Genomic DNA, 25,635 nt, shown 5'->3' on the forward strand with positions numbered 1-25,635 from the left:
TACACATAGGAGGCTTGACCTGGGGAAGGGGGTGGCAAAGCAAGTGTCCTGGGTCTGCATGGGCACATTTCTCCCCATCACTCAACCGGGCTGGGAGGTGAAAGCCTGCAGAACGACTCTCAGGGTTCAGGTGGAAGGAGATGGGGCTGCTGGGAGCACAACCTCCTGAGTAGTTGGCCCTGGTTGAACAGGAAGAGACCCTGAGTCTGCTTGTCTGAGCTCCAGGGCCTCGTCTTGGATTCCTCCTTTCTCATTCTTCCCAGACAGCAATGACTCCTCCTCCCCCATGCCCTAGTTACTTGGCTTCTACAAGTGGGTGCATCTGCCCCGCAAGCAGCTCTCAGATCTTTTGGCTCCTTCAGCCCCTGCCACAGTCTTAGGATTCTTCCCCTCTCACCTGGAGTGTTGCAGTGGCCTCCTCCTGAGTCACCCTTCGGCTTATCCTTCACTTGGTAGCTAGACTGATTTCCTAGAAACACCAGTCTAACTTGGGGACTCCCAGCTTAGAGTTCTTTACCGGCTCCCATTGCTGCCAGGCAGCATTCACCCCCTTAGCCTGCCCTTCTGTGACCTGGACTCCACCTGTTCCACCTCCTTGCTCACCAGCCATGGGGAACTGTCTGCTCCTCTTGTCCAGTATGTTGCTCCCCTCCCCTCATGTCTCCTTTCCCCCATGTTGCCCTCTGATTACCTGATGACTTCCCATCTTCAAGTCCACTTGTCTGTTAAATGAGGGGCTAAACATTCTTCCTAGGCCTCCCCTGTAGTATCTTTCAGAACTCTAGAGATGATCCTCCTGTGTCTTCTGGCTTGCATAGTTTCTTTTACTTATTTATCTTTATTTTTATGTTTTTGGAGACAGGGTCTTGTTCTGTCACCCAGGCTGGAGTGCTCATTGTAGCCTCAACCTCCTGGACTCAAGTGATTCTCCCACCTCAGCCTCCCGAGTAGCTGGGACCACAGGCATGAGCCATGATGCCTGGCTAATTTTTTAATTTTTTGTAGGGGTGGGGGTCTTGCCATATTGACCACGTTGGTCTTGAACTCCTGGGCTTAAATAATCCTCCTGCCTTGGCCTCCCAAAGTCCTGGGATTATGGGTGTGAGCCACCATGCCTGGCCATAGTTTCTTTTGCCTTGGCCTCCCAAAGTGCTGGGATTACAGGTGTGAGTCACAGTGCCTGGCCATAGTTTCTTTTTCTTTCTTTCTTTCTTTTTTTTTTTTCTTGAGACAGGGTCTTACTCTATTGCCCAGGCTGGAGTGCAGTGATGCAATCATAGCTCACTGCAGCCTCGACCTCCTGGGCTCAAGCAATCCTCCTGCTTCAGCCTCCCAAGTAGCTAGGACTACAGGTGTGCGCCACCACACCTGGCAAATTTTTTGTATTTTTGTAGAGGTAGGGTCTTACCATGTTGCCTAGGCTAGTCTTGGATTCGTGGGCTCAAATGATCCTCTTACCTCAGCCTCCCAAAGTGCTGAGATTACAGGCATCAGCTGCCATGCCAGGCCTTGGCTTGTTTAGCTTCTGCTGAAATGTTGGCTTGTTCTTTTTTCCACTGGGTAATGTGCCTGTTTTCCTCTGGCTGCCTTCAATGTTTTCTCTTTGTCTTTGATTTTCAGCACTTTGAATATGATACGTCTAGGGTTTTTGTATGTGTGTGTTAATTCTACTTGGGATTCCTCTAAGCCTCTTGGATCTGTGGTTTGCTGCTTTTCATTATTTTGGAAAAATTCTCAGCCATTATCTTAGAAAATGTTTCTTTTACCTCATTCTTTCTTCCTTTGAGATTCCAATTACATTGTTTGATGTTGTCCTCCAGCTCTTGGATGTTGTATTCTGTTTTCTTCCCTCTTTTTTCTTTCCTTTTTTTTTTTTTTTTTTTTTTGAGACAGGATCTCACTGTGCTGCTCAGACTGGCCTGGAATTCCTGGGCTTAAGCAGTCCTCCTTCCTCAGCCTCCTGAGTAGCTGGGTCTGCAGGCATACTGCTGCACCTGGCTTCTTTCTTTTTCTCTTTTTGTTCCAGTTTGGGTAATCTCTGTGGACCAATCTGTGGCTAACTGCTTCTTTCTTCTGCTGTGTCAAGTCTGCTGATGAGCTGTCAAAAGCATTCAATGTTTCTGTTATTTTTTTTCCCTCTAGCATTTCCACTTAGAGTTTCCATTTCTCTGCTGAAATAATCCCATCTGTTCATGTGTGTTGTCCATCTTTTCCTTGGGAACCTTTAACATGTTAATCAGACTTCTTAAAAATTCCATGAGTCTGATTCTGTTGATTGCTTTGTCTCTTGACGGTTTTTGTGTGTGTGTGTGTGTGTGTGCCTTTTTTTGTGAATAGTACCTTTTGACTGCTCAACACAGCATATTAGTAGAGACTAAGGTCAGCCATATTTATGCTTGGAAATGAGGCTGGCTTTTTAACTGCTAGGCCATTAGTATAAGGAATTGAGTTAACCCCGCCTCGTTGGTCTGGTTTGGGTTCGGGTGTTGATCTGATTACTTTGAGCGACCCCTGGTTTCATATTATTGTAGTGTTAGCTTGCGTTCATTGGAGGGGCTGAGTTTCCAGAGGGTTTTTCTCAGTGTTCCTGCTCCACCTCCAGCTTTTGGTCTTCCTCATAGGTCTGAACCGTGGAGGAGTTTTGTCTGCACACTCTTGCCCCTGTGCCAGTGATTGACTCTGCTGTTATCTGTTACTTTGGTTTGGTAGCTCGGCAGGGAGGGTCTGGGATTCTCTGTTGTGTGGTCTAGCTGCAGTCTTCTGCAGGCTCCATGTTGCTGGGTCTGGGTGGGGCTTTTTCATTGATCCTGCCCTCCTCTGAGTGGCAGCCAAACTCTGCCTGGATGGTAACTCTTGTGCAGGAGTTTCATGTCCCTTCTGTAGCATCGAGAATCTCTAGACAGTTTCCTGCCCCTCCCCTAAGGGCAGAGTCTTGGTTTTTCCTTTTGCCCATCTCCAGCCACATTGGGTCTTCACCAGTGCCCTGGGAGGTGACACGGTTTGCTGCCCCTCTCTCAGTGGCTTAAAGCCTTTTTTCTGTAAGGGAGAAGGGTACAAGTAGGATGTTTTTCTTTTCCTACAGCCATGATACTGAGGAAGGCTCTCTCCAAAGCATGCCACCCCCCACCCTTTCTCCTGAGCACCTGGCCTAGGTCTGGAGAAGAGCCTGTGTTTGGGTGCCAACTCTCTGCTCAGTGTAAGATTCTCTGGCTTCTCTGGCTTCAGAGGTTCTGCGCTGTCACATGGGCTCACCCTTGGCTTTTACCAGCATGGAAACATTTTACCTGAATTCCTCTCGCCACCTGCATGGGCTGGCTTCTCTTCTATCGGGGCCCTGTCTCAAGTGAGCTGGTGCTTGCCTCCTGCCACTCTGTGGAAGGGCCCATCTTGGTTGAGTGAAACTAGGATCTTGTATTTTATCTGACCTCTCCCTGTTAGTGTGGGGGCAGCTCTTTCCAGCATCCTGCATCTAGGGGGAAGTGGCCCTAGTGGTCCCTCCTGATCTCCGACCCCTAGATGAGGTGGTGGGCATGTCTGTAGCTCCTGGGGTGTGGGACAGGATGTTGTACAGTGTGACTGTGTTGTAGTTAGCAGGGAGCGGGGTCCTAGCGTGGCTTCTGGAGTGAGCGAGAGGAGAGTGGAGGGCCCATTGACGGGTGGAAGCCTCCCTAAAGCATGCTTTGGAGACTTGCTGGCATTTTCTGGAAGCTAAACCAGTCATTTTTGGGGGGCTAGTGAGCCAGAGGCCCTGGCTTGGGCTTCAGGACTTGGCTCAGCTTGAAATGAGCCAGACTCTCCTGGGACCTGTTGACCCCACCAGCGGCAGGGGCATTGGACTGGGTGGTTGGCATTTGTCCTGCTCAAGCCTCAGAACGACCAGGGAGGAGAGGGGGTTTCCTGTCTTTGTGCCAAGTACTTTGCGTTATCCTCCCCATCCTTACAACTTTGCCATGAAATAGGCCATTTTTTGGGTAAGGAACAAAGGCCCTGAGAATAAACTGGCCCAGGCCAGCCCGACCCTGCAGGTGGCATCTCCCTGCGCTGCCACCTCCTTCCAGTGGGCCTGGCTTTGGGTGGTGCCAGCCCCGGGGTCATGAGTGGGGTCACTGCCTCGTCCGCTGTCACTGTCCGCACCATCGTCGCTGCTGCTGATGCCTGGAGGGTGCTCTGTGGGGAATTACATTGAGTTCATCACTGTCCTCGCCTTCCAGATGAGGAACCCACATAGAGGGGCAGATCTTGTCCAGTGTCCCATCGTCTGGAGGCAGCCGAGCTGGTTCCCAAATCGGGACTCTCAGATCCAGAGTTCTCATGACTCATGTCTCCTCTCTCAGGGCCTGCCCAGGCATATGAGCAGGTGTGCTTTCGTACTAGAGAGTGGGCCTCTGCTAGTTGGGTGGGAGGTGGTCTCAGAAGGCAAGGGGAGAAGAAGCCAGGAAAGGGGTGCCTCTGTGGAACACTGGGGCTCAGCCTGCCAGGATCCCTTGAGAGACGACATGAACACAGCTAGGAGCCTTCTCTGGCGTGTGGGGGGCAGGCGCCAACTCTTGTCCCTCAGTGGTTGGGGGTGGCTCAGGGCATCAGCTCCCTGCACTTCTGGGCCTGCTCCTCTGTGGCCAGGTGGGAAGCAGTTGCAGGTGCTTGAGGTCAGAAGCCCTCACCAGCGCTGCAGGTGACCTCTAGGGCAGCTGAGGGGTGTAGGTGGGTACTGGTAGGCTCTGCTGGAGGAGGGAACCAGTTATAAAGACAGGTCTGAATTTTGATTTTGGGCAAGGCCCTGATTCTTTCCCAGCTGGTCTTGGCCAGACTGTCCCCCGTGTGTGCAGATTGACTAGGGCCCTGCTTCTGGCTGGGCTTGGCAGGGGCAGCTCTGCTCCAGGCACCTCTTTTTCTCTTCCTGGGACTAGCAGGCTAGCCTGGGCCAACAGTGGAAGTGCAGAAGAATAAGCGGAGACATGCAAAGGTCTCTGTTGGCCAAGTCACATGGTTGTGCCCAGAGTCACAGAGCAGGACCTTTATGAGGGGCCGTGAAGTCCCATGGCAAAGATGTGCATGGGGCATGTGTTGGGGTCATTGCCCTGTCTGCCATTGTTGTCTGCACCATCATCACCGCCACTGATGTCTTGAGAGTGCTACATGAGGGCAAACTGGGGCCCTTAATGCCGCTCACCAGAGCCTCCTTTCCTCAAAGCTTCTTACAACTGGTTTTTCCCCTCCTCTTTAAGGTCCCATTGCAAAGGCTGTTTTTTTTTTTACAAAAGCCTTCCCTGACTTTCTCTCATACAAGGGCAGAGTCTCTTCCCCTTGAGGCAGAGCTTCTGCCCCCTGGGGTGGAGCCTCTTCCCCCTGGGGTGGAGCCACGCTCTGCTTGCTGTGCCAGCTCTGTCTGAAGGTGCAGCAGCCTCTTGGTAGCCTCTTGGCAGCCTCGGGGTTGTATACCCGGAACAGAAGAGCTAAAGGCCTAGGAGAAGTCACTTTGACGAAAATGAGGCCCAGAGGAGCAGTGACTTGCAGGCCTCCCAGAGTCACTGGCAGAGCAGGCTGGAAATATGGGCTCCAGGTTTTCAGAGTCTCATCAGACAGAGGCTGGGGCCAAGCCAGGGTTGCCAGAGCTTCCTGGACTGGGCAGGCCTGACTGTAGAACCCAGCATGCCACAGCTGCCTGGCATCACCCTAGCAGGAGGAGGGAGTCACGGCCAGTGATGGTGCCTGTTTCCCCTCTGCATCCAGCAGGGGTCTGGCTGCGGACGTGGCCAGAGTGGGCAGGGGTGGGGGGCGGGGATGGCTGCAACTCGTTTCCCAGGGTCCCAGGTCCAGAGGTGGGCTGCCACTGTCATGGGTGGGGGTCAGTCCCAGCAACTGCCCCATCTGTTTCGCCCTTGCTTGATTGTAGCTAGGAAATGGTCAGAGATTTAGCCCGCAAGTGAGTACACATGGGACCTGGCCCTGTTTTGCTGCTCACTTGCTTTGTGAGCCTTGGTGCTGTGTGTGTGTAGTGTGTGTGGGTGTATGTGTGTGGTGTGTGTGCATGTGATGTGTGTTTGTCTGGTGTTTGTGTGTGGAGTGAGTGTGAGTGCACATGTGTTGTGTCTGGTGTGTGTGTGCGTGCTGTTTGGAGGAGTGTATGTGGTGTGTGTGTATGTATGTGGTGTGCATGAGTATACATGTGTGTCTGTGTGTCTGATGTGTGTGTAAAGCACTCTGGTTCTGGAGCGAAAGTTTGAGGTGCTGGGTTCACTGCCCACTGGCCTCTGTGGCCCTGGACAGTTCATCCCTGAGCTTGTGTGGTCCTGTGTGAAGCTGGATGGTAATAGCAGCTCCAGTGAGGTGTGTGAGACCCAAGGGGGAAGTCGTAGTGAGCTCCTGGGTCTTGGTCAGCATGTCCTCAGCTGGTGCTGTGAGCTGGGCTCCAGAAGTCTTGGTTCCTCATCCAGTTGCCAGCCGGGTGACCAGGAACTCTGCTTTTCCTCTTAGAGCTTCCCGTCCTGCTCTGTGTCAAGGGCATTGTCTTGAGAGCTGAGAGACAGTGTGCGGAAGCACAGGGACAAGGACTGGCCGCAGCAGGTGCTTAACAGACGTCCTTCACCTTTTCCTTTTCCTTTTGGAGGTGGGGAGCATTCTCAGTGTCTGTTGGGGGGCAGTTCCCACCCGGATGGGGGCAGGAACCCCCAGGCCCTGGACTGTTGCCTGGCCCTGATGGGTTGCCCCTTTAAAAGTTCAGCTGTGGGCCAGGCGTGGTGGCTCACATTTGTAATCCCAGCATGTCGGGAGGCTGAGGCACGAGAATTGCTTGAGCCCAGGAGTTCAAGACCATCTGGGCAACATAGGGAGACACCTATCTCTACAAAAAAAAAAAACTAGCCAGGTGTGGTGGCGTGTGCCTGTGGTCCCAGCTACTTAGGAGGCTGGGGTGGGAGGATCCCTTGGACCCAGGAGGGTAAGGCTGCAGTGAGCCATGTCCATCCTGAGCCACAGAGCGAGACCCTGCCTCCAAAAATAAAAATAAAAAAAGTCCAGCTGTTGCTGTTTCTCAGGGAGCTGGGGGATTCTGGCATCCCTGTGGATATCCTGGGACTCCAGAACCCTGTAGGGGGCTGTGTTTCAGTGGGGCAGACTGAACACACACGCTGGTGTCTGTTTCCTCTTGAAACCTCACTAAAGTGACAACAAAGGGATAGAAAGCTCTGAACTCCCAGAGCAGGAGAGGAGGGCATGGTGGATTAGAAACCCAGAAGATCACAGGCAGGGCTGAGTGCTGGCTCACTGGGCAGGCGGGGAACCTGAATGCCGCACTCGGGAGGGCGGCCAGGTGGGAATCAATTCCAGCAGCCCAGCCCAGGAAGCAGCTGAGGTGGTGTCCATGACACGGGGGATGGAAACCAGAGGCTGTCACCAAGACAGTTTTCTTCTTTGGGGACCAGAGAGGCTGTAATGTGAGGGTCCTGTGCACAGCTCAGGGCTGGGACACAGGGCATGTGGGAAGTAGGGTCGCCCACAGGCTGCACACTTGGAGGGTGGGATTACCAGCCCCTTCTCTCCTCAGCTCTCAGGATACCTGTGACCTGGTTCCAGTCTCCAGACTGGGGTTGGAGGCACCCTCTTTTGAGAAATTGACCCCAAAGCAGAGCCCTGTACCTACTCATGGGATCTCCCACCGAAGTGATAGGTCCTCAGCTGTAAAAGCACCGAGGCTGCTCCCCCAGGCATGTGTGGCCCCCAGGGCAGCTCCCGCAGTCTCTCCCTCACCTGTGAGTGGACTCAGGATCACCAGGTAGCGAGTCTCCAACAGGAAGGATAGAGACCTGCAGAGACAAAACACTAAGCAGAAAAAAGGACTCCGAGAAAGCAAAGACCACGTGAGGAGCAGAAGAAAACCTAAAATCCCAGAATAACACCACCTCCACTCATAAGTCTTTGCAGTATCCTCTGAGTGTCAAGACACGTGTTGCTTTCACTGAAAGAACCAGCAGTGAAGACTGGAATAACGAGAGATCATCAGCGACTCCCGGAGATGAAAAGTGTGATGGTGGAGGTTTTAACTGCACAGGTGTGAGGTTTGGGTGGTCAGACTGAGAAAATAGCCCAGGAAGTAGATTAAAAATTTTTACAAAATGGTGACAAATAGGAGCAAAAATATAAGAAAAATGGAAGATTAATCCTGGAGTTCCAGAAAGGGAACAGAGTACGGAAGAGAGAAAATTATTGAAGCTAGAATTTTCAGAATGTTCAGAGCTCAATAAAAGACACCCCCAACCCCTGCCAACTGTCTGGCCTAGTGAATGAGTAAACTGGGGCAAAGAGAAGATCTCAAAGCTCCCACAGAGAGAAAAATGGGCCCCCAGGATCTCAGCGGCACCATCGGCAGCGAGAAGACGGGATGACGGAAAGCGATCTCCAGCCTGGGCTTCTGTACCTGACCAGACTGTCCCTCACATGGGAGGTGGATATGGACATTTGCAGTCACCTCAGTCTCACACGCCCAGGAAGCAGCCAGGGCACCTGCAGTCAGGGGACATGGAGAATGGACCAGTGCACCCAAGGTGGGGGGAGGTCCAGGAAGATCCCATGCAGCCATGCCAGGCTGCTCACTCAGATGAGGGAGGGAGAGTAGAGGGGGCAGGGGCATGTCCCCGAGCAACAAACGGGATCCAGCGAACAGTCACCCGTGTCTCTGGCCATGTTGAGGCTTATTAGAGTTGTGGAAGGAATGATTAATAGCAATATAGAAAATGAAATAAGCAAACTAAGGCAGTTACCTACTCTGGGAAAAGTGAAATAGTATACAAAAGAGGAAATGTAATCACTACATGGTGTACTTTGCATTAAAAACCAAATTAAGCCTTGAATTAAATCCAAAATCGTGCTGCGACTGTATCAGCAGGAGGGAAGCTTGTGAGTAAGGGAACTTGGCTAAGTCCTCATCTTTCGTAGTCGAAAATCATTAGCCCATCTAAAATGTGCAGATCATAAAATAATGATATCAGTACACTTTTTGGAAATTTGAGGGTAAAAAGAATCTACCAAAGGTCTCCTTCTGGGGAGTGGGATTAGAGGAGGAGAGAACTGTGGATCTTTGTGCCTTACAGGACTGACTTTTTCAACTAGGTACAGGTGAAGCTGGACATCTCCTGACTCCTTTGCAGGTGGGAGCTGGAGTGCACGAGTGCTGGAGTCAGCTGGCTGCTCTGGCGCCGGCAGGGGTGGACTCCACTTGCTCGAACCTCCTGAACTTCCTTCGTTCCACCCTCCAGGGAGGGAGCACGCAGGTGAGCGGGGCGGGAACAAACTTTGTACCAGCCCCGCAGCAGCACCTGGGGTTCAGAGGAAGTGTTCCAGTGCTCTTTTAACCCAGCCGTCGGGGCTTAAGTGTTACCAGCTCAGTGGGCCCTCTGCCTTTTCATGTGACGCGGCTGCCTTCTGCCAGCAAGGGTTAAGGGTCAGTGTGACAGCCTTTTGCACCTGCACTTGTGGCACCCGAGTTCCTGTCTGGCATCCAGGAGGAATGAGGCTGCATGAACAAATTGAAGATGGTAAATGTGGGGGATTTTATTGCTGATGAAAGTGGCTCTCAGCGGGAAGGGGAGCTGAAAATGGGACGGAGTGGGAAGGTTATCTTCCCCTGGAGTCTGGCCATCCCTGGCCAGACTCTCTGAAGCTACACCATCAGCCTGTTCCTCTGAAGTCACACTGCGTCTGTCCGATGTCCAACCGTAGTCTCTGAGGTCCAGTTACTTTTTCTCTCTCTGCTGGCTGAGTTCTGGGGTTTTTATAAGCACAGGATTGGGGGCAGGGAGTGGTTTTGGAAAAGATAACATTTGAGCGGGAAAACGGGGATGTAAGCTCTCACTTTGGGCCTTGGTATCAGGCCTTTTGGCTTGAGGGTGGGACCCCCGCTGGGGACCTGCCCCCTTCTGCCCCATATTTCCCTGCTCCCTGTCCCTATCACAGGTGCGACTGGTGAATCCTGTGAGTGAAAATCAAAGGGTTTCAGCCACAGGGTCCTAGTGGTTTCCAGGCTGTTCTGATCAGTTCTGATGCTTTCCCTGAGTTCCGGTGGGAATTTTGATGGGCCCTGTGCCCGGTGTTGAGACAGGCCATGCCCTAGAGTCCTGGGGAGTTCCACCCCAGAACAGCAGTGGCCTCCCGCAGGCCTCTACCCAAGTCCAGGTGTCAGTGTGCACTGCTCGCTGCTGCAGGAGGTATTGATCGGTTTGCCACTCAGAAGTGATTGCAGTGGTGTCAGCAGAAGCACTTCTGTGAATTACTGCTTCCAGCCGACTTGCGAAAAGCTGCTAGAGAGCGCGTTTGGCTCGAGTTACTGGCCAGCAGGTGGCCCTGCCCTGTTGGCTCCCCTGGTTTCTGTTTGAAAGCTTGACTCTTCCCCGGTCAGGGTGGATCTGCTGGGGCCTGGGCTGGCTTCCAGCTGCCCAGCTGTGATGAGGAAGATCAGTGCCCTCCCGGGCCCCACCTCAGCAGCGGCATATTTGCCCTCACTGCTCTGCAAGGGGCCCAGCGTGGCCACAGCCCCATGCCCCCTATTTGTCCCGCAGCAACATGACAGGCCTCACTAGGACTCCTCCACCTCTCACTCCTGCCTCGGCCCCACCTGGCCCTGTCGGGAAGCGGCTCCAGCTCCAGGCGTGGCCCCAACTTCCCAGTGCCATGTTTCCCTGTCAGTAAGGGCAGTGCTCATGGACCCTCCTGCTCGAGGCTGGTGGAGGGCACCACAGGGTTGGCTGTGGGTATTGCTTTGCCTGCTCCAGGTGTGTGGCTTCATCGGTAGGTGCCAGGAGGGTCCTGTCCTGTGCTGTGGATGAGGGTTGCCAGGTTTGCTGTGAGACTGTGGTGTGTCCTTGCACATGAGCAGGCGCTGTTGGTGGTGCCCCATCTTGATTTCAAGTTGCTGAGTTGACATTTGTTTATACTGATTCTCTTTGGACCTGAGCAAGTCACTTTGTGGCCCTTCTGCGCGTCATCTCCTTTGACCCCAGCAGCCCTGTGAAGAAGGGAGGGGCATCACCACCTCCATTTTATGGAAGGTGGCAGGGATGGTGTCATTCCTGGGACTCCTGGGCCAGCCTGGAGCCTGGCACATAGTGAGCCCTCTGCTGAGTGAATAAAAGGCTCGCTGGGTGGGTGGGGGTACCTGCGCTGGGGTCAGAGCGCCAGGCAGGAATTAGGAGGGCGGTGGCAAGGCGGGTGGAGGGGACAGCAGCAGAAGAGGATTCTCCCTTAGTCTCCAGAAAGGGGCGCAGCTCTGCCCACACCTCGACTTTGGGACTTCTGGCCTCCAGAACTGTGAGAGAATACGTTTCTCTTGTTTTAAGCCACCACGTTTTGGGTGATCTCCAGCAGCACCCCGGGAAACTAAAACAGTGACTAAGACCAGTTCCCTGCCCTCACAGGGCTTGCCCCAGCCAGGCACAGTGTGACAGTGTGCTAGGACAGTGTCCAGGGCTCCGTGGGACCAGGGAGGGGCACCCGATCGAGAGGCGTGTTGTCAGGGAAGGCAAGCAGTGTGACCCACAGAGCAAGCCCAAGCTGGCCAGGCAGAGGGCAGCCTGTTGAAGGCCTTGGGCCACTGGGGCGCTGGGCTTGGAAGGGGGTGGGGGGCTGGCCAGAGCAGAGGGGGTGGGTGGAGGGCCGGCAGGGCCACATCACTGGGACCTCAGGAGCCCCTGGGTGCAGGTGGCCACAGCGAAGGTGGGTGGAGGGGCTGTGCAGGGCTCATGCTCATGCCCAAGGGCACCACCAGGAGCATGGAGAGAGACCAGTGGGAGGAGTGCTGGGTGCCACGGCTTGGCATCTGGCAGAGGGCCTTGCAGAGCTAGGGCTGTCTTGACTCCGAAGCTGGGTTTGATCTTTGGTTCAAAGTGCTTAAAAGTGTGCCTGGAATGGGGTAAGTGACCAGATAGTATGATGACCATTTTTGTTTGATCATATTATCACATCTTGCCGGCTGGCTTTATGCCCTAGGAAGGCCCGGCCTGTTCCCTGAGTGTTTCGTGGTGTGTGTTCTTGCTGCCCCTCCCTCCCTGATGCCCGCGTTGACCTCCTGTTGAATTCTCCTGGAAGCTGGAAAATGTAAGGTCAGGAGGTATTCAACCAGGAAATGGACGTGGCAGGCTGGAGAGAAGGGCCACAGGGACAGGGCTGGGTGGACCTGACGAGTCAAGAGCTTCCTTTGGCTGATATTCTGGCATAAATATTTAATGGGGGTGAGGATGGCACTTGTGGAACTGAAGTGGCCGATATTGATGTAGGAAGACTTTAATGCGCAGAGAATGTCTGTCTGGGTGGTTGGCCTGCGGGGCTGCAGAGGTGGGGAACGTGAAAAATAGGTGATGAAGATGTCACTGGGAGAGGCCCATTTCGGGGACGCTGCCCACAGTCTGATTTCTAAGGACAAAGACCCTCTCACTGCAGCTGTCCCGAGCTGCTGGGTGGATGGTCCTCACCAGGAGGAACAGGCAAGGCAGCCACACCCTGGTTCTATAACCATTGGCACATTTTGGCCTTAGGAGCCTCGTCTGCCATGAGGATGGTGGTACTTCCTACTCAGGTTGGTGGGAGAGTCCATGGGCTGAGAAATTCTTTGTGTGTATTGAAAAGAGCTTGTTTTCCATCACTAAGAAACACCACTTCCTTCAGTACCTTTGCTCCAAAGCTCCCTCCTTCAGGAAGTCTTCCTTGATCAAAACATCCCCTTCTGATTACTCAGTGTCTATGCAGCAACCAGCATTTGTTGGTCCACTCAGGAAATTATGAATTGAGCACGGCCACATGCAGGCTTTCCTGGTGCAGCAAAGAACAAGACAAAACAGCCCCTGTCCTTAAGGTGGAGAGAGGAGAGAGCACGTAAAGGAATTTGCAGGCTTTTTCTGGGCAGGTAGATAGCACATTGTAATCGCATGACAGGGCAAGGGATGGGAGTTAGTCCCACAGCTAGTGAAGGAGGCTGAGCGGCGTCTGAGCAGGCACAGGGAGGAGTCAGGGAGTGAGGAGGCTCCAGGTAGGGACACTGATGCCGGCAGCCTGGGGAAGGGCTGGTTGGGCTCAGAGGCTGGAGGGAGCTCAGGGCAGAGCCAGGTGGTCAGGGAGTGGAACATGGTGAAGGCCTTGCGTTGAATCTGTGGGAGGCAGAGCTGCCCCAGACGGTGGCAGTGGACAGTGGTAGAGTCTGACTTCCATGTTAAAGCCACAGTTTTGGCTGCCAGGTTGAAAACAGGTAGAATAGTGGTCCCCAACCTTTTTGGCACCAGGGAGTGGTTTCGTGGAAGGCAGTTTTTCCATGGACCCAGGTGGTGGGGTGATGGGGATGGTTTCAGGATGAAACTGCTCCACCTCAGATCATCGGCGTTTAATTAGATTCTCATGAGGACCACACAGCCCAGATCCCTCGCAGGTGCACTTCACAGTAGAGTTCGTGCTCCTATGAGAATCTCATGTTCCCGCTGATCTGACAGGAGGCAGAGCTCAGGCTGGAATGCTTTCCCGCCCACCTCTCGCCTCCTCCTGTGCGTCCAGGTTCCGAACAGGCCACAGACCCGTGGCCTGGGGGTTGGGGACCCCTGGACTAGAAGGCAGAGTGAGCTGGGTGGCAGCAGAGAGCCAGGGAGGAGCCCTCGTAGGAAGCAGCTCAGGTGTGAGGACGCAGTGTCGCAGGGGAAGGGTCAGCTCTGGACACACCCGATGGCAGGGTTGGCGGGGCGGGGCTCGCTGAGGCAAGGAGAGAGGAGAGGAGCCGAGTGAGCCGCAGCGAGGCCACCATCCGGACCGAGCCCCTGTGGGCTGGAGGGGCGCTTGCTGAGATGGGCTGCGGAGGAGACAGCCTTGGATGCTGCCCCCAGAGCTGGCCGGGTCCCGCTGAGGCGCTGGGCAGCGGGTGAGCTGCTGGAGTTCGTGGACATGTGCCCCGGAGGCTGATGTGTGGAGCGGTGGACCTGGGTTTGGCCTGGGGGCAAGAGACCAGGGCTGCACTCCGGGCTGTCACCACGTTCAGGGTGGGGAGATGAGGAGCCAGGGGCAGAAACCGGAGCCGCCGATGTGAAGGGACCACAGTGGGTAAAGCTGTGCCCATTTCTTCTGGGAGGTCAGACAAGGTGATGACTGAGGATCACTGGGGACCTGGAGCTGTTTTTGGGCCTGGGGACAGAGGCTGGAGAAAGCGCAGAGGGCCGCCTTTCTCCCTGGGAGTTACCTTTGGTCCCAGCACACTTCTGGTTGGGTGTCCTGCCTGGCCCTAGGGTCCTCGAATGGGACTCTGCACTCAAAGCACTAGTGCATGTGGTCAGCCCCATGTGTGGTCCAGGTGGGGCCCTGCTTCATCCTGCCTGCACCAGCTGTGGAGCCAGCTGGTCACAGTGTCTGCTTCCCTGAGCCGTAGCAGGGAGGAGAGGGCCTGTCCCATGCATCCCAGGGTGTGCACTGTAGGTGATCCCGGCCATCAGAAAAGGCCGACTCGAAGGGGCAGGGGCTCTGAGACAGCTGTGCCTAGGCTGAGGCTGGGAGGAGCATACAGACCAAGCGGAGAGTGCTGTGGTGGGCCCCGCCCAGGAGGGTGCAGCCTGGACCCCGCATCAGGTGTGCAGAGCTCAGAGGGCCTCAATACATGGTTGAATGCCTGGGTCTGAGTTTGTGAACAGTGGGAGGCTATGGAAGGGTTTTGGGCTGGAGGCTGTCGGACCTGAGTGTGAAATGTGCTGTTTGTCCCAGAGGGACGGTTCCCAGACTCAGGCAGGAGACCCGGCTAAGCCGTGTGGCTGATTTGTGAGGAGGGAGAATTGGTCCGCAGGTCTGTAGCCCTGTGGGCAGCTGTGGTCCTGTGAGTGCCAGGGTGTCCTCAGCACACACGAGCTCCCCCACAGGCCTCTCCCTGCCTTTAATGGCATGGCACGCTGGGCTTGCCCATTGGCCCCATCTCCCCACAGTCTTAGGAGAGCAGGTTGTGCTGACCAGGCCACTGGTGGGCGGAGGTGATTTTTCTCTTTTTAATTGAATTATATCTTATACGTGCATATGAGTTGGAAAAAAGCCCTCAAACTGGTTTTCCTCTGCTCTCACACAACAGTCAACACATAGGACTCCTGTGGCGGCCAGGCTGGGGATTTCTCCCCGCCAGCAAGCAGGCACTCAGTCCTGCAGCAGCACCAGCTGGGTGTCCCCCAGTCCAGTTCAATTCCAGCACTGCCCACCTGGAGACAGCACGAGATCCCACGGGGCAAGGGCTCAGTCCCACAAGACTGCCCCCAGTTCCGATGCCAACCGCAAGCCCCAGGTTGTTTTGCTTGTGCGTCTCACCCACTGGCTATAAATTGGGGTTCGCACCCCCCGCCCACATTTGACAAATTTGCCAGAGTGGCTCACAGAACTCAGGGCAGCACTGACATTTCCTGGTTTATCATAAAGGATGTTACAAAGGCTTCTGATGAATACCAGAGGAAGAGACGCCTGTGGAGGATGGAGGAGGGTACGGAGCTTCCACGCCCTCTCTGGGCAAGCCCCCCCTCCAGGAACCCCCATGTGATCAGCTCTTTGGAAGCTCCTCAAAGCCTGTCCTCTTGGGCCTTTTATGGAGCCCTCATTGGCTAGGCATGGTGGAAGCATGTAGAAATGGGACTGGACAAAAGGGCTGTGAGCCCAACACTGTCAGTCAGAGTGGGGAGCCCCGGAAGGCCTGCCTGTGCAACATTCCTTCCTCCCCTTCTGAACTGGGGGTCTCATGACCCACACAGTCAGACAAGGCAGGTCAGAGAATTTTTCTTCTAGTTTTTTGAGATAGATTCTCACTCTGTTGCCCAGGCTGGAGTGCAGTGGTGCAGTCACAGCTCACTGCAGCTTCTACCTCCTGGGTTCAAGCGATCCTCCCACCTAAGCCTCCTGAGTAGCTGGCACTACAGATGTACGCCACCATGCCCAGCTAATGTTTTTATTTTTTATTTTTTGTAGGAACAATGTCTTGCTATGTTGCGCAGGCTGGTCTTGAACTTCTGGCCTCAAGCAGTCCTCCCGTTTCGGCCTCCCATAGTGCTGGGATCACAGGCGTGAGTCACTGTGCCCAGCCTAGATAATTTCTTCATGGGCAGCTCCAAGACAGAAAGGCGGGGGAAGATTCAAGTATATTTTCCGTTTGTATGGCCTGCCTTGGGGAGAAAAAGGAGCAGGTGAAAGGGGTGGGGGCAGGAGAAGTTCAGAGAGAGAGAGAGAGAGAGGGATGCTGTTTACTGAGGCCTGCTTCTCAGGCCTGGAGTGGTCCAATGTTATGACAAAAGACTGTAATAAGGGCTGGGGGGATAATGAGCCAGGAGCCACAGATGGAAACCTGCATATGTCATAATGTAGCATGCTTCCATGTAATTCCCACCAGACCCAGTTAATAGCTCTAGACCCCGGAATCGCCTTTGTGTCTTCTCTGAATCAATAACCAACCCAAAATATAAACACTGTTCTCACTTCTGTCACTATAGTTGAGTTTTGCCCATTCTTGAACCTCATGCCAATGGGACATACAGGATTGTACCCCGGAGCGCCTTGGGGTGGACTCTGTCACATCCTGTGTGTGGGGCTTGGCCATGCTGTGTCTGCAGTTCCGTCACATCCTATCTGTGGGGCTTGGCTGTGCTATGTCTGCAGTTCATTCTTTTTTGTTGCTGTGTAGTACCCCATGGTTATTGTCACAACTTACTCATTCTATTGCTGATGGATATTTGTGTTTCCAAGTGACTTTATGAATGATGTGGCCAAGATTGTTCTAGAACCTGTGTACTGGTGGACAAGCACTGGCTTCCCTTGGGTGTCTCCCCAGGATAGTTCCTGGATCATGGGCTATGTATATATAGCTTCAGTAGATACTGGGCAGACGTCATTTCCTCATCTTGGCTAGCGGGTCATTCCCCCGACCCGTCATTCCTGCGTAAACTGCCAAGTTCAGCCTCAAGTTGGGCCGAGTCACCCACCCGTTCCAGCCCCTGAGCCGCTTCCATAACAGGGGCTGGGCTCTGTTCTGTTCTGTTCTCCTAACAGCCCTGTGAAGCATCCTGGCCCCTCTGAGAATCAGAGCTGACTGTCCCCTGACCCAGCACGGGGGATTCAGGCTGAGACCGTGCGGGGTGCACTCCTCTTCCCAGACTCAGTCACCCTGGGCCCCACCTGGGGCTTTTGAGCCCCTTCTTGGACAGCAGGTGTTGACCTGAGCACAGGGCTGGGCGCATGGGCTTCCTCTGAGCACCCCACGCTGGGGCTTCTCCCCTCCAGGCACCAGCTTGCTGCAGGAGGTGGTCTACTTGGTGAGCCAGGGCGCTGACCCCGATGAGATCGGCTTGATGAACATCGACGAGCAACTCCCGGTCCTGGAGTATCCGCAGCCGGGCCTGGACATCATCAAGGTACCCAGGGCCAGCAGCACCTGTCCCAGCACCTCTTTAGGGTATTTCTACTGCTACACCCTGATGGTTGACAGTTGCTTCTGAGGGCTCTGTGGATTAGGGGAGAGCAGATAGCCCCAGATAGCCAGGGGGGAAGCTGGCAGGCCTGAGCTGGCAGTGACCTGGAACCTGATGAGGGCGTGGGTGACACATCAGCGTCAGGGAGTCTGTGAGGTGGAAAGGAAGTCAATGCCTGGGGGGCACAGGGCTGAGGGGCCATTTGTGGGGAGCAGGCCCTGGGCCTCCCCTTCACTTTCCCCTGGGGGCCCTCCTCTGAGGGAGCTGGGTAGGATGTGTTTGCATCAAATATTTGGTATCAAGAATGAATAAATGTTACCCCAGACCCCTGCCCCCGCCACCCCTCAGACACACCCACAGGCCCCCCCACCCCGTCCGCTGCACCTCTTTAGTTCCAGCCTCACACCTGAATGGGCCAGAACTGCAGCCTCCACCACACCTGTCCTCCTCCCTCTGGAGCAGCATTCCAAAACCCAGCTCTGAGAGTGCCGTCCCATCCCATGTCATGGCACAAGACCCCTGTGGCCCTCCAGGGCCCCTGTCTGCACCCCAGCCTCTCAGGCCTGAACAGCCATTTTGCTCTCCTTGTCCATGCGGAACCGTCTGGGAGTCGTTCCATACTGCCGTGCCGAGGGCCACCGCGTTCAAGGCACTGCTCCTGGCATTGGGGGCAGCAGTGACTGACAGCATCAGGCCCGGCCTTTCAGCCCAGGAAGCCATAGTAGCTAGATAGCGATCAGCGCTGGGAGGGGAGCAGATCAGGAGGGGACCAGCAGTCTCCTGTGGGGATGTCTGAGGCAGGTCCTAAAAGAGGAGAGCAGCAGAGGGACCGGTGAGCAAAGACCCAACGGCACGAGGGGCCTGGCCTTCTAGAGCAGTAGGCAAGCCTGGGGGTTGCAGGCAACGGTTCCGGGCTCTTTGGCTTCATGAGGGCGGGGCCCATTCCTAGGGCAACTGGGAAGACGGGCTCTGAGCAGAGGAGCACGGTGCTGACTGGTTTACAGGGCCACCCTGGCTGCTGATGGGAAGGCCTGAGGGGCAGGTGGAAGCAGCAAGCGCATCAGGCCAGGTTGCTGTGCGGTCCAGCGCCAGCCTGGCAGCACCCACTGGGCCTGGTGCCTCCTGCTGCCTCTGCTGCCCTCCGACGCCACTCCAAGCCGGGGCAGTATCTCCCAGGCCTCCTGAGCAGACCCTGTGGCTATGGCTATGATAGGTGAACTCCCCAGGCCAAAGTCAGGGACCGTTGTCTCTACCGCCAGGGTCCAGCCGGGGTGTGCTCATGTCTCAAATGTTTGTCTCAGGTGACAAGGGAGGCTGTCCTGGCTGCGTCCGAGACTCTCTCCGGGAGAGGAGACCAGGGAATGACAGCCTTGCCTCCTCTTGCTCTGACCCCTCCCCACTCCTGGCCTCACCTTTCCCTCTAACCCCTACCCTTCTCCCCTGGCCCCCACCCCTTCCCTTGTCCTCTGGTCCCCCTGCTCCTGGCCTTACCCTCCCCTGGCCTCACCCTCCCTCTTACCCTGACGCTCTCCTGACCCCTCCGCTACCCTAGACCCGCCATTCCCTCTGATAACCCCACTTCCCCTGAACCCCACCCCTTCCTTCCTCCTCTGGCCCCCTTCCCGTTGGCCCCACTCCTCCCCTTGGTCTCACCCCTTCCTCTGACCTGCCTCTCCCTCTGACTCCATGCAGGAACTGACCTCTCCCCGCCTCATCAAGAGCCACCTGCCCTACCGCTTTCTGCCCTCTGACCTCCACAATGGAGACTCCAAGGTAAGCTGGCACCTCCTCTGCCTCCCGAGATGAGTCCCCACCAAGAGGAGCCCAAGGCCCCTGTGCAACACACATGCAGGTCCCTGGCACTTACCTGGCCTTGGGGGCTGTCTTCCCAAGGAGCCCACATGTGAACATCCCTTCTGAGGTTGTCTTGGGTCATGCATCTCTAGCATTTTACCCAAGTTTTTAATGATGGGTTGGTTTTTACCTCATGATCGAACATGGCTGTGGCCAGCCTAATCCAAAGCAGGCCAGTAGGTGTGTACCTGCTTTGGGCTGAATTCTCTTTATTTTTCAATTGCATCAAATGCCAAGGCCTGTGGGGTTTTTTTGTTTGTTTGTTTGTTTTTTTGTTTTTGAGACGAAGTCTTCCTCTGTCGTCCAGGCTGGAGTGCAGTGGCACGGTTCACTGCAACCTCTGCCTCCCTGGTTCAAGCGACTCTCCGGCCTCAGCCTCCTGAGTAGCTGGGACTACAGGCATGTGCCACCACACCCGGCTAATTTTTGTATTTTTGGTAGAGACAGGGTTTTACCATGTTGGCCAGGCTGGTCTTGAACTACTGACCTCAGGTGATCTACCCACCTCGACCTCCCAAAGTGCTGGGATTACAGATGCGAGCCACCGCACCCAGCCAGAAGCCTGTGTTCTTACCACCAGGATCAGGGTTGTAAGTTTTCTGTCTTCTGCAGATTTTAAAGTAGTTCTAGAGGACAGAAATAAAATGCTCAGGTAATTTACCTGGCCAGCACTACTGCATGGACAGGGCACCTTTCTGCTGAAACAGCGAAGCAGCAGCACCCAGAGGCCGTGCACATGGGCCCCAACTGGATGCTGGAAGCGGGTGTTGGTTTGTGAGGTGCACCAGCAGGTTCAGTGGGGCTGGCCTGTTTTGGGGCAGCCCTGCCTGGGAGGAAAGGAGACATGGACTCACCCTGCTCCTGTCACCCACAGGTCATCTATATGGCTCGCAACCCCAAGGACCTGGTGGTGTCTTATTATCAGTTCCACCGCTCTCTGCGGACCATGAGCTACCGAGGCACCTTTCAAGAATTCTGCCGGAGGTTTATGAATGATAAGCGTGAGTGTTGCAGCCTGGCGGCATGTTAGAACGGGAGCCGTCTGGTGTCGTGGATGGCCTGGCAGGTGCTGGGTGCTTCCCCGGCACGGTCTTCAGTTCTGACAGTGACCACGTAGGTCAGGCCCGCAGTCACTTTACAGATGAAGACACTGAGGCCGAGGGCGTCATGAATGTGGCCGAGATCCTAGAGCTGGTGTGTGTCAGAGCAGGTCCATCGGAACCCAGAGCCCTTCTCTTCTACCACACTGTTGGGGTGTCTGAGAAGTTCCCCAGTTAAAACATCCATCCTTCCTACCTGAGTTTCAAACAGGGAGAGAAAGAAAACAGTAAAAATGGAGGCCCAGGTATCACTGCTGTTAGTAACAGGGGCTGGAGTGGAGACTGGAGCTAAGTGTGACAGGCATGGGCTTTGGCTGAACCTCAGGCACAGGCAAGCCACTGGGGCAGGGCACACTTGTGCCCACTGGGAGGAGGACAGCCGGGCCGAGAGTGCCGGGTGCTATTCTCTGGCCTCCATTCCAGCCACTGCGGAGGAGCGAGGCTGGGTTCCACCCTGCCCTGCTCTCAAAGAAGGCGGGAGCAGGCCCCTTGTCTCGGTCCCACTCGCTCCCAGTCCTTACTCTCTTGCCCCGCTGGGCCACCTGTCCCTTGGGAGTGGTGGCAGGAGCTCCTCAGTGCAGTTCTGTTCCTGCCTTCCTGAGGAGGCTCCCCATGGCCAGCCATAGCTTTGGGAGGTCCTGGGACAGAAAGTGGGCAGTGTAGGGTGTGCAGGCAGAGGAGCTTTGAAATGTGTCATAATAGCTGCACTTTAGTTAAATCTACACTGAGACTCTTTCCTAACCAAGGCTGAAAATACACTTTCTATTTTATTTCCCAACTGAAGTGATGCTGAGCCGCATTGTTCAGTGGGGCTTATCAGGGGTTCTGCAGGGGGCTTATGTGACAAGATTAGGATGAATCATGTAGCAGAGATCCTGGAACGTAATGCCCCCGAGTTTAAGTGGAACTTAGGGCAGTGGACCTGGAGCTGCCGCCAGGCCTGGTTGAAGGGGACCTCTTGGCGGGGCGGTGCAGGGCGCCACAGGCTGACTCTGTTGCTTGCAGTTTGAAAACCCACGAGGGCCTCAAAGCCCTGGGATGATTCTGTTTCCTGCCCTTGAGCCTCTGCTTCCACTGTGCCTGCTGAGAAGTGGCCCTGCCTGCAAGGGGCAGGAGGCCCCAGACCGCACCCTGAAGCCCCCGAGCCTGCTCCAGGCCTTCTGTCCAGCGTCTCTTCCCATGGCCTCCTGGCCCTGGCACCTGCTCTTGTGGTCCACCAGGCATTTGGAGCAGCCCACTCATGGACTTCTGAAGCTGTTTCCTAGGGTCCAGCATGGACTCTGCTCTCTGCAGAGCATGGGGACAACACCCACATTCAGACCACCACGTGGAAGAGGTTACAAACATCTTGCTCAGGCCAGAGCAGTTAACGGTTCTCTTAATTTAGGCCTTTCCATGTCACCACAGTCACAGACCCTTCCTCCACTGAGTGCAAGGTCCCACACATGTGCCTTGGTCCCAGCAAACTCTGTAGACAGGCCCACTCAGCACCCCCGTGCTCCATCCTTCATTGTCACTCAGTGAGCATGCACATACTGAGGACCGCTGGACCCCCCTGCCTGATGTCCTAAAGACGTTGGAAACTAATATGCACGGGAACCCTGAAAGCACACCATGTCCAGACAGGTCGGGCTCAGAGGCCGCAGCACAGGGTGACAGCAGGAGGGACCTGCATAAACAACCACGCCTGAGGATGGTGACCAGATCTGCGAGGCTGGAGGGCAAAGGGCCCTGGAGGCAGGTGACACCTGCAGTGTGAGGATGCCCCGTGACAGGCTTCCTGTGACATCTGCAGTGTGCGGACGCTGTGTAGACAGGGTCCCTGTGACACCTGCAGCGTGAGGATGCTGTGTAGACAGGGTCCCTGTGACACCTCCAGTGTGCGGACGCTGTGTAGACAGGGTCCCTGTGACGCCTCCAGTGTGCGGACGCTGTGTAGACAGGGTCCCTGTGGCGCCTGCAGCGTGAGGATGCTGTGTAGACTGGGTCCCTGTGGCACCTGCAGCTGGAGGATGTTGTGTAGACTGGGTCCCTGTGGCACCTGCAGCTGGAGGATGTTGTGTAGACTGGGTCCCTGTGGCACCTGCAGCTGGAGGACACTGTGTAGACAGGGTCCCTGTGACGCCTGCAGTGTGAGGGTGCTGTGTAGACAGGGTCCCTGTGACGCCTGCAGTGTGAGGGTGCTGTGTAGACAGGGTCCCTGTGGTGCCTGCAGTTGGAGGACACTGTAGACAGGGTCCCTGTGGTGCCTGCAGTTGGAGGACACTGTAGACAGGGTCCCTGTGGTGCCTGCAGTTGGAGAATGCTGTGTAGACAGGGTCCCTGTGGCACCTGCAGTTGGAGGACACTGTAGACAGGGTCCCTGTGGCGCCTGCAGTGTGAGGACGCTGTGTAGACAGGGTCCCTGTGGCACCTGCAGTTGGAGGACGCTGTGTAGACAGGGTCCCTGTGGCACCTGCAGTGTGAGGATGCTGTGTAGACAGGGTCCCTGTGGCACCTGCAGTTGGAGGACGCTGTGTAGACAGGGTCCCTGTGGCACCTGCAGTGTGGCATGCAGCCCTTGTGTCCATGTCTTCTCTGGGGTGGACAATGAGGTTTTGTTATTCTTAATATTCCAGATGGATGATTCCCTTCCCTTTCACAGAGCAGTGTGGAGCCCAGGGAAAAGCGTGGAAGGGTCCGACGTCCTCCCCTCCTCTCAGGCATTCCGGTGGGAAGGCTCTCTACCCAGCAACCCACAGCTCACTCCTGTCCCCCCTCCTGCTCCGGGGACTCAGTGCACTTGCTCCTCACATCCTCGCAGGACCACACGTGCAGTCCTTCATGCCTTGCTTCTTCCAGAGTCCTCACACTATTTCTCCATGTCACCAGGATGTCTGTTTTTGACATCTTGGTACATTCTTCCTTGGAATGAAGTGGAGTTTTTCTTTACCTTCCGTGTTCACAGGGCCATTTGACTCTTCCTTCAGCCCCAGGGACTCATCTGCTTGGACTTAGCTCCCCATGATGGGCTGCAGTCAGGCCACTTGGGCTTCCCTGTCTGGGCCCCCATGATTATTGACATGTTGGTGACTTGGGCAAGTCTCTTCCCTTCTCTGGGACTCAGCTTTATTCTGCAGAAAGTGGAGTTTTTGGTGGGGTGTGGGTGCAGCTCCTCCCTGGGAATCCTGCAGGCGGCCTGGGGGCAGGGCCCAGCAGAGGAATCTCTACAGCCAGTGCTCCTCATCCAGCTGGGCTGCTTCCTGCTGCTTAGCGCAGTCAGCCCTGCACTGCCCAGTGATCCTTAACTGACGCCTTGCTCTCTGTCATACGGAGGTCCCCCTTGGAAGAAACCCTCACAGTGGTGGGCACGGCATGTGGCAGGCAGGGGAGGATCCACAGCTTTTATAAAGAACACTGCAAAGCAGGCTGGAGACCCCATGAGTTGGTCCCTGCCTGTGTGCCCCACCCCACACCAAGGGCTCTGAGGCAGCGCAGGCCACACAGGAAGCACAGGGCCGCGGTGTGGGTGCAGGAAGCGCAGGGCCGCGGTGTGGGTGCAGGAAGCGCAGGGCCGCGGTGTGGGTGCAGGAAGCGCAGGGCCGCGGTGTGGGTGCAGGAAGCGCAGGGCGGGTGGGGCAGGAAGCGCAGGGCCGCGGTGTGGGTATAGGAGTGCTGGCCTCTTGGAGGTCAGGACAGGACTCCCTGCCCATCTTCAGCTTTCAGGTCCCATGGAGAGTTCCTCGATTTACTGAGGCTACTGCCTGTGGCCCTCTTGCCCAGCAGGGCCCCATGTTCTGGATCTGTCCTACAGCTTCCTATACCCCACCCTGTCCCCACTAGCAACCCTAGCGGCCCCTGTCCCAGTTCCTCTGGGCTTTGTTCCAGGGCTTCCCGGTGACCACTTGTTAAGCGGATAAAGTAACGGGCACTGTTGCAGTCCACTGCCAGGTACCACAGAGATCACCTTCTCAGAGGCTGTCACCCCCATGGTCAGGCCTTCAAGGCGTGCCGAAGGCAGGAGGGCTGGGATGGCTTGAGACGTGAGTGCCTCGGGGGCCTTTGCCAGACTTGTCTGCAGGGATCACGATGTCCTCATCACAGCTGCTGGGCGGCAGGAGGGCAGCCCTGTGGGGTGGGGATGGCCCCATGTGTGTGCGCTTCTCCTGCCCAGCTGTGTGGCTCACCCTATCCCCTGTCTCCACAGTGGGCTACGGCTCCTGGTTTGAGCACGTGCAGGAGTTCTGGGAGCACCGCATGGACTCGAACGTGCTTTTTCTCAAGTATGAAGACATGCATCGGGTGAGTGCTGCCGGAGCAGCTGTCCTTGGGGTGCCCTGGCCCTCAGCCTGGCAGCTCCTGATGCAGGAGCCCTTTACAGTGGGCGTGTGGGAGGAGGAGGAGGAGGAGGGGTCTGAGGAGGGACAGAGGAGGGGGTGGGATGGTCTGTGGGCTGGAAGGGGGGTTGGGGGTGTGGGGAGCAGCCTGTCAAAGCCTGAGGTGCGGTGGGGCAGCCATGCTGTGCGAGGCTGAGGGACCCAGGACGGCAGGTGTGGGGAGGGGACTGGGGCCTGGCTTATCAGGGGGGCCTTTGGAGTGCTTTATGGTGGTGGTTGATGGGACGTTGAGGAGAGGCCAGTGTCTGCAGTGAGACACGAGGCAGCTGGTAGCTTGGGGAGCCTGGGTCACCACAAAAGAGACTGGGCATTTTCTAGGTGTTGGGAGAAAGCAGGAGCTGGGGGAGGGGTTGAAAAGAACTAATGGGACAAGGTCTTGGTCCAGGCAGAGGCAGGAGGGCTTGGGGCTGGAGCCTGGGCGGAGGGGCTTCTGGTGGTGGGGGCAGGACAGGCAGGAGACACCTGTGGCCTGGCCCACGGGAAAGAGGAGAGAGGATGGGGTGCAGGTGTGGACCGTGAGGTTGCTCCTGCAGGGCAGAGGCCTGAGTGCCAGCTGGAAACCATGTCGATGTAGGGGACAGACAAGGCCAGGCTGTGGGGCTGCTAGTGTCAGTGGCTAACAGACAAGCAGGTTTAGGTTGAGTAGCAGTGGGTGGGAGCTGGGATGGGGAGGAGGTCTACTGGGAGACAGACAGGAGATCTGGGTGTGGGGGAGGGTGAGCCAGTGCTGGAGTTGGAGGTCAGAAGCCCAGGGGTAGGAAGGCCGGCCTTGCACTTCCCCCACACCTGCAGGAAGACTCCAGACCTAGCTGTGAACAGAGCCACACGAGGTCCCCTATGGCGCTGGGGTGGGGGCTGTGCCTT

The 25,635-nt window shown here is 55.9% G+C and overlaps 1 protein-coding gene across 1 annotated transcript in view; it reads left to right on the forward strand.

The window, feature by feature from the left end:
- The window catches only part of SULT4A1 (sulfotransferase family 4A member 1), a 37,915-nt gene that overhangs the window by 3,994 nt on the left and 8,286 nt on the right, over positions 1–25,635 (forward strand). Inside the window, exons 2-5 of the mRNA XM_003281405.3 lie at positions 17,254–17,384; positions 19,134–19,214; positions 20,170–20,296; positions 24,582–24,676. Of these exons, the coding sequence (XP_003281453.1) occupies positions 17,254–17,384; positions 19,134–19,214; positions 20,170–20,296; positions 24,582–24,676 (434 nt within the window). The remainder of the gene's footprint in view (positions 1–17,253; positions 17,385–19,133; positions 19,215–20,169; positions 20,297–24,581; positions 24,677–25,635) is intronic.

Source organism: Nomascus leucogenys, chromosome 7b (genome assembly GCF_006542625.1).
Source record: "Nomascus leucogenys isolate Asia chromosome 7b, Asia_NLE_v1, whole genome shotgun sequence".
In the NCBI taxonomy this organism is placed as follows: Eukaryota; Metazoa; Chordata; class Mammalia; order Primates; family Hylobatidae; genus Nomascus; species Nomascus leucogenys.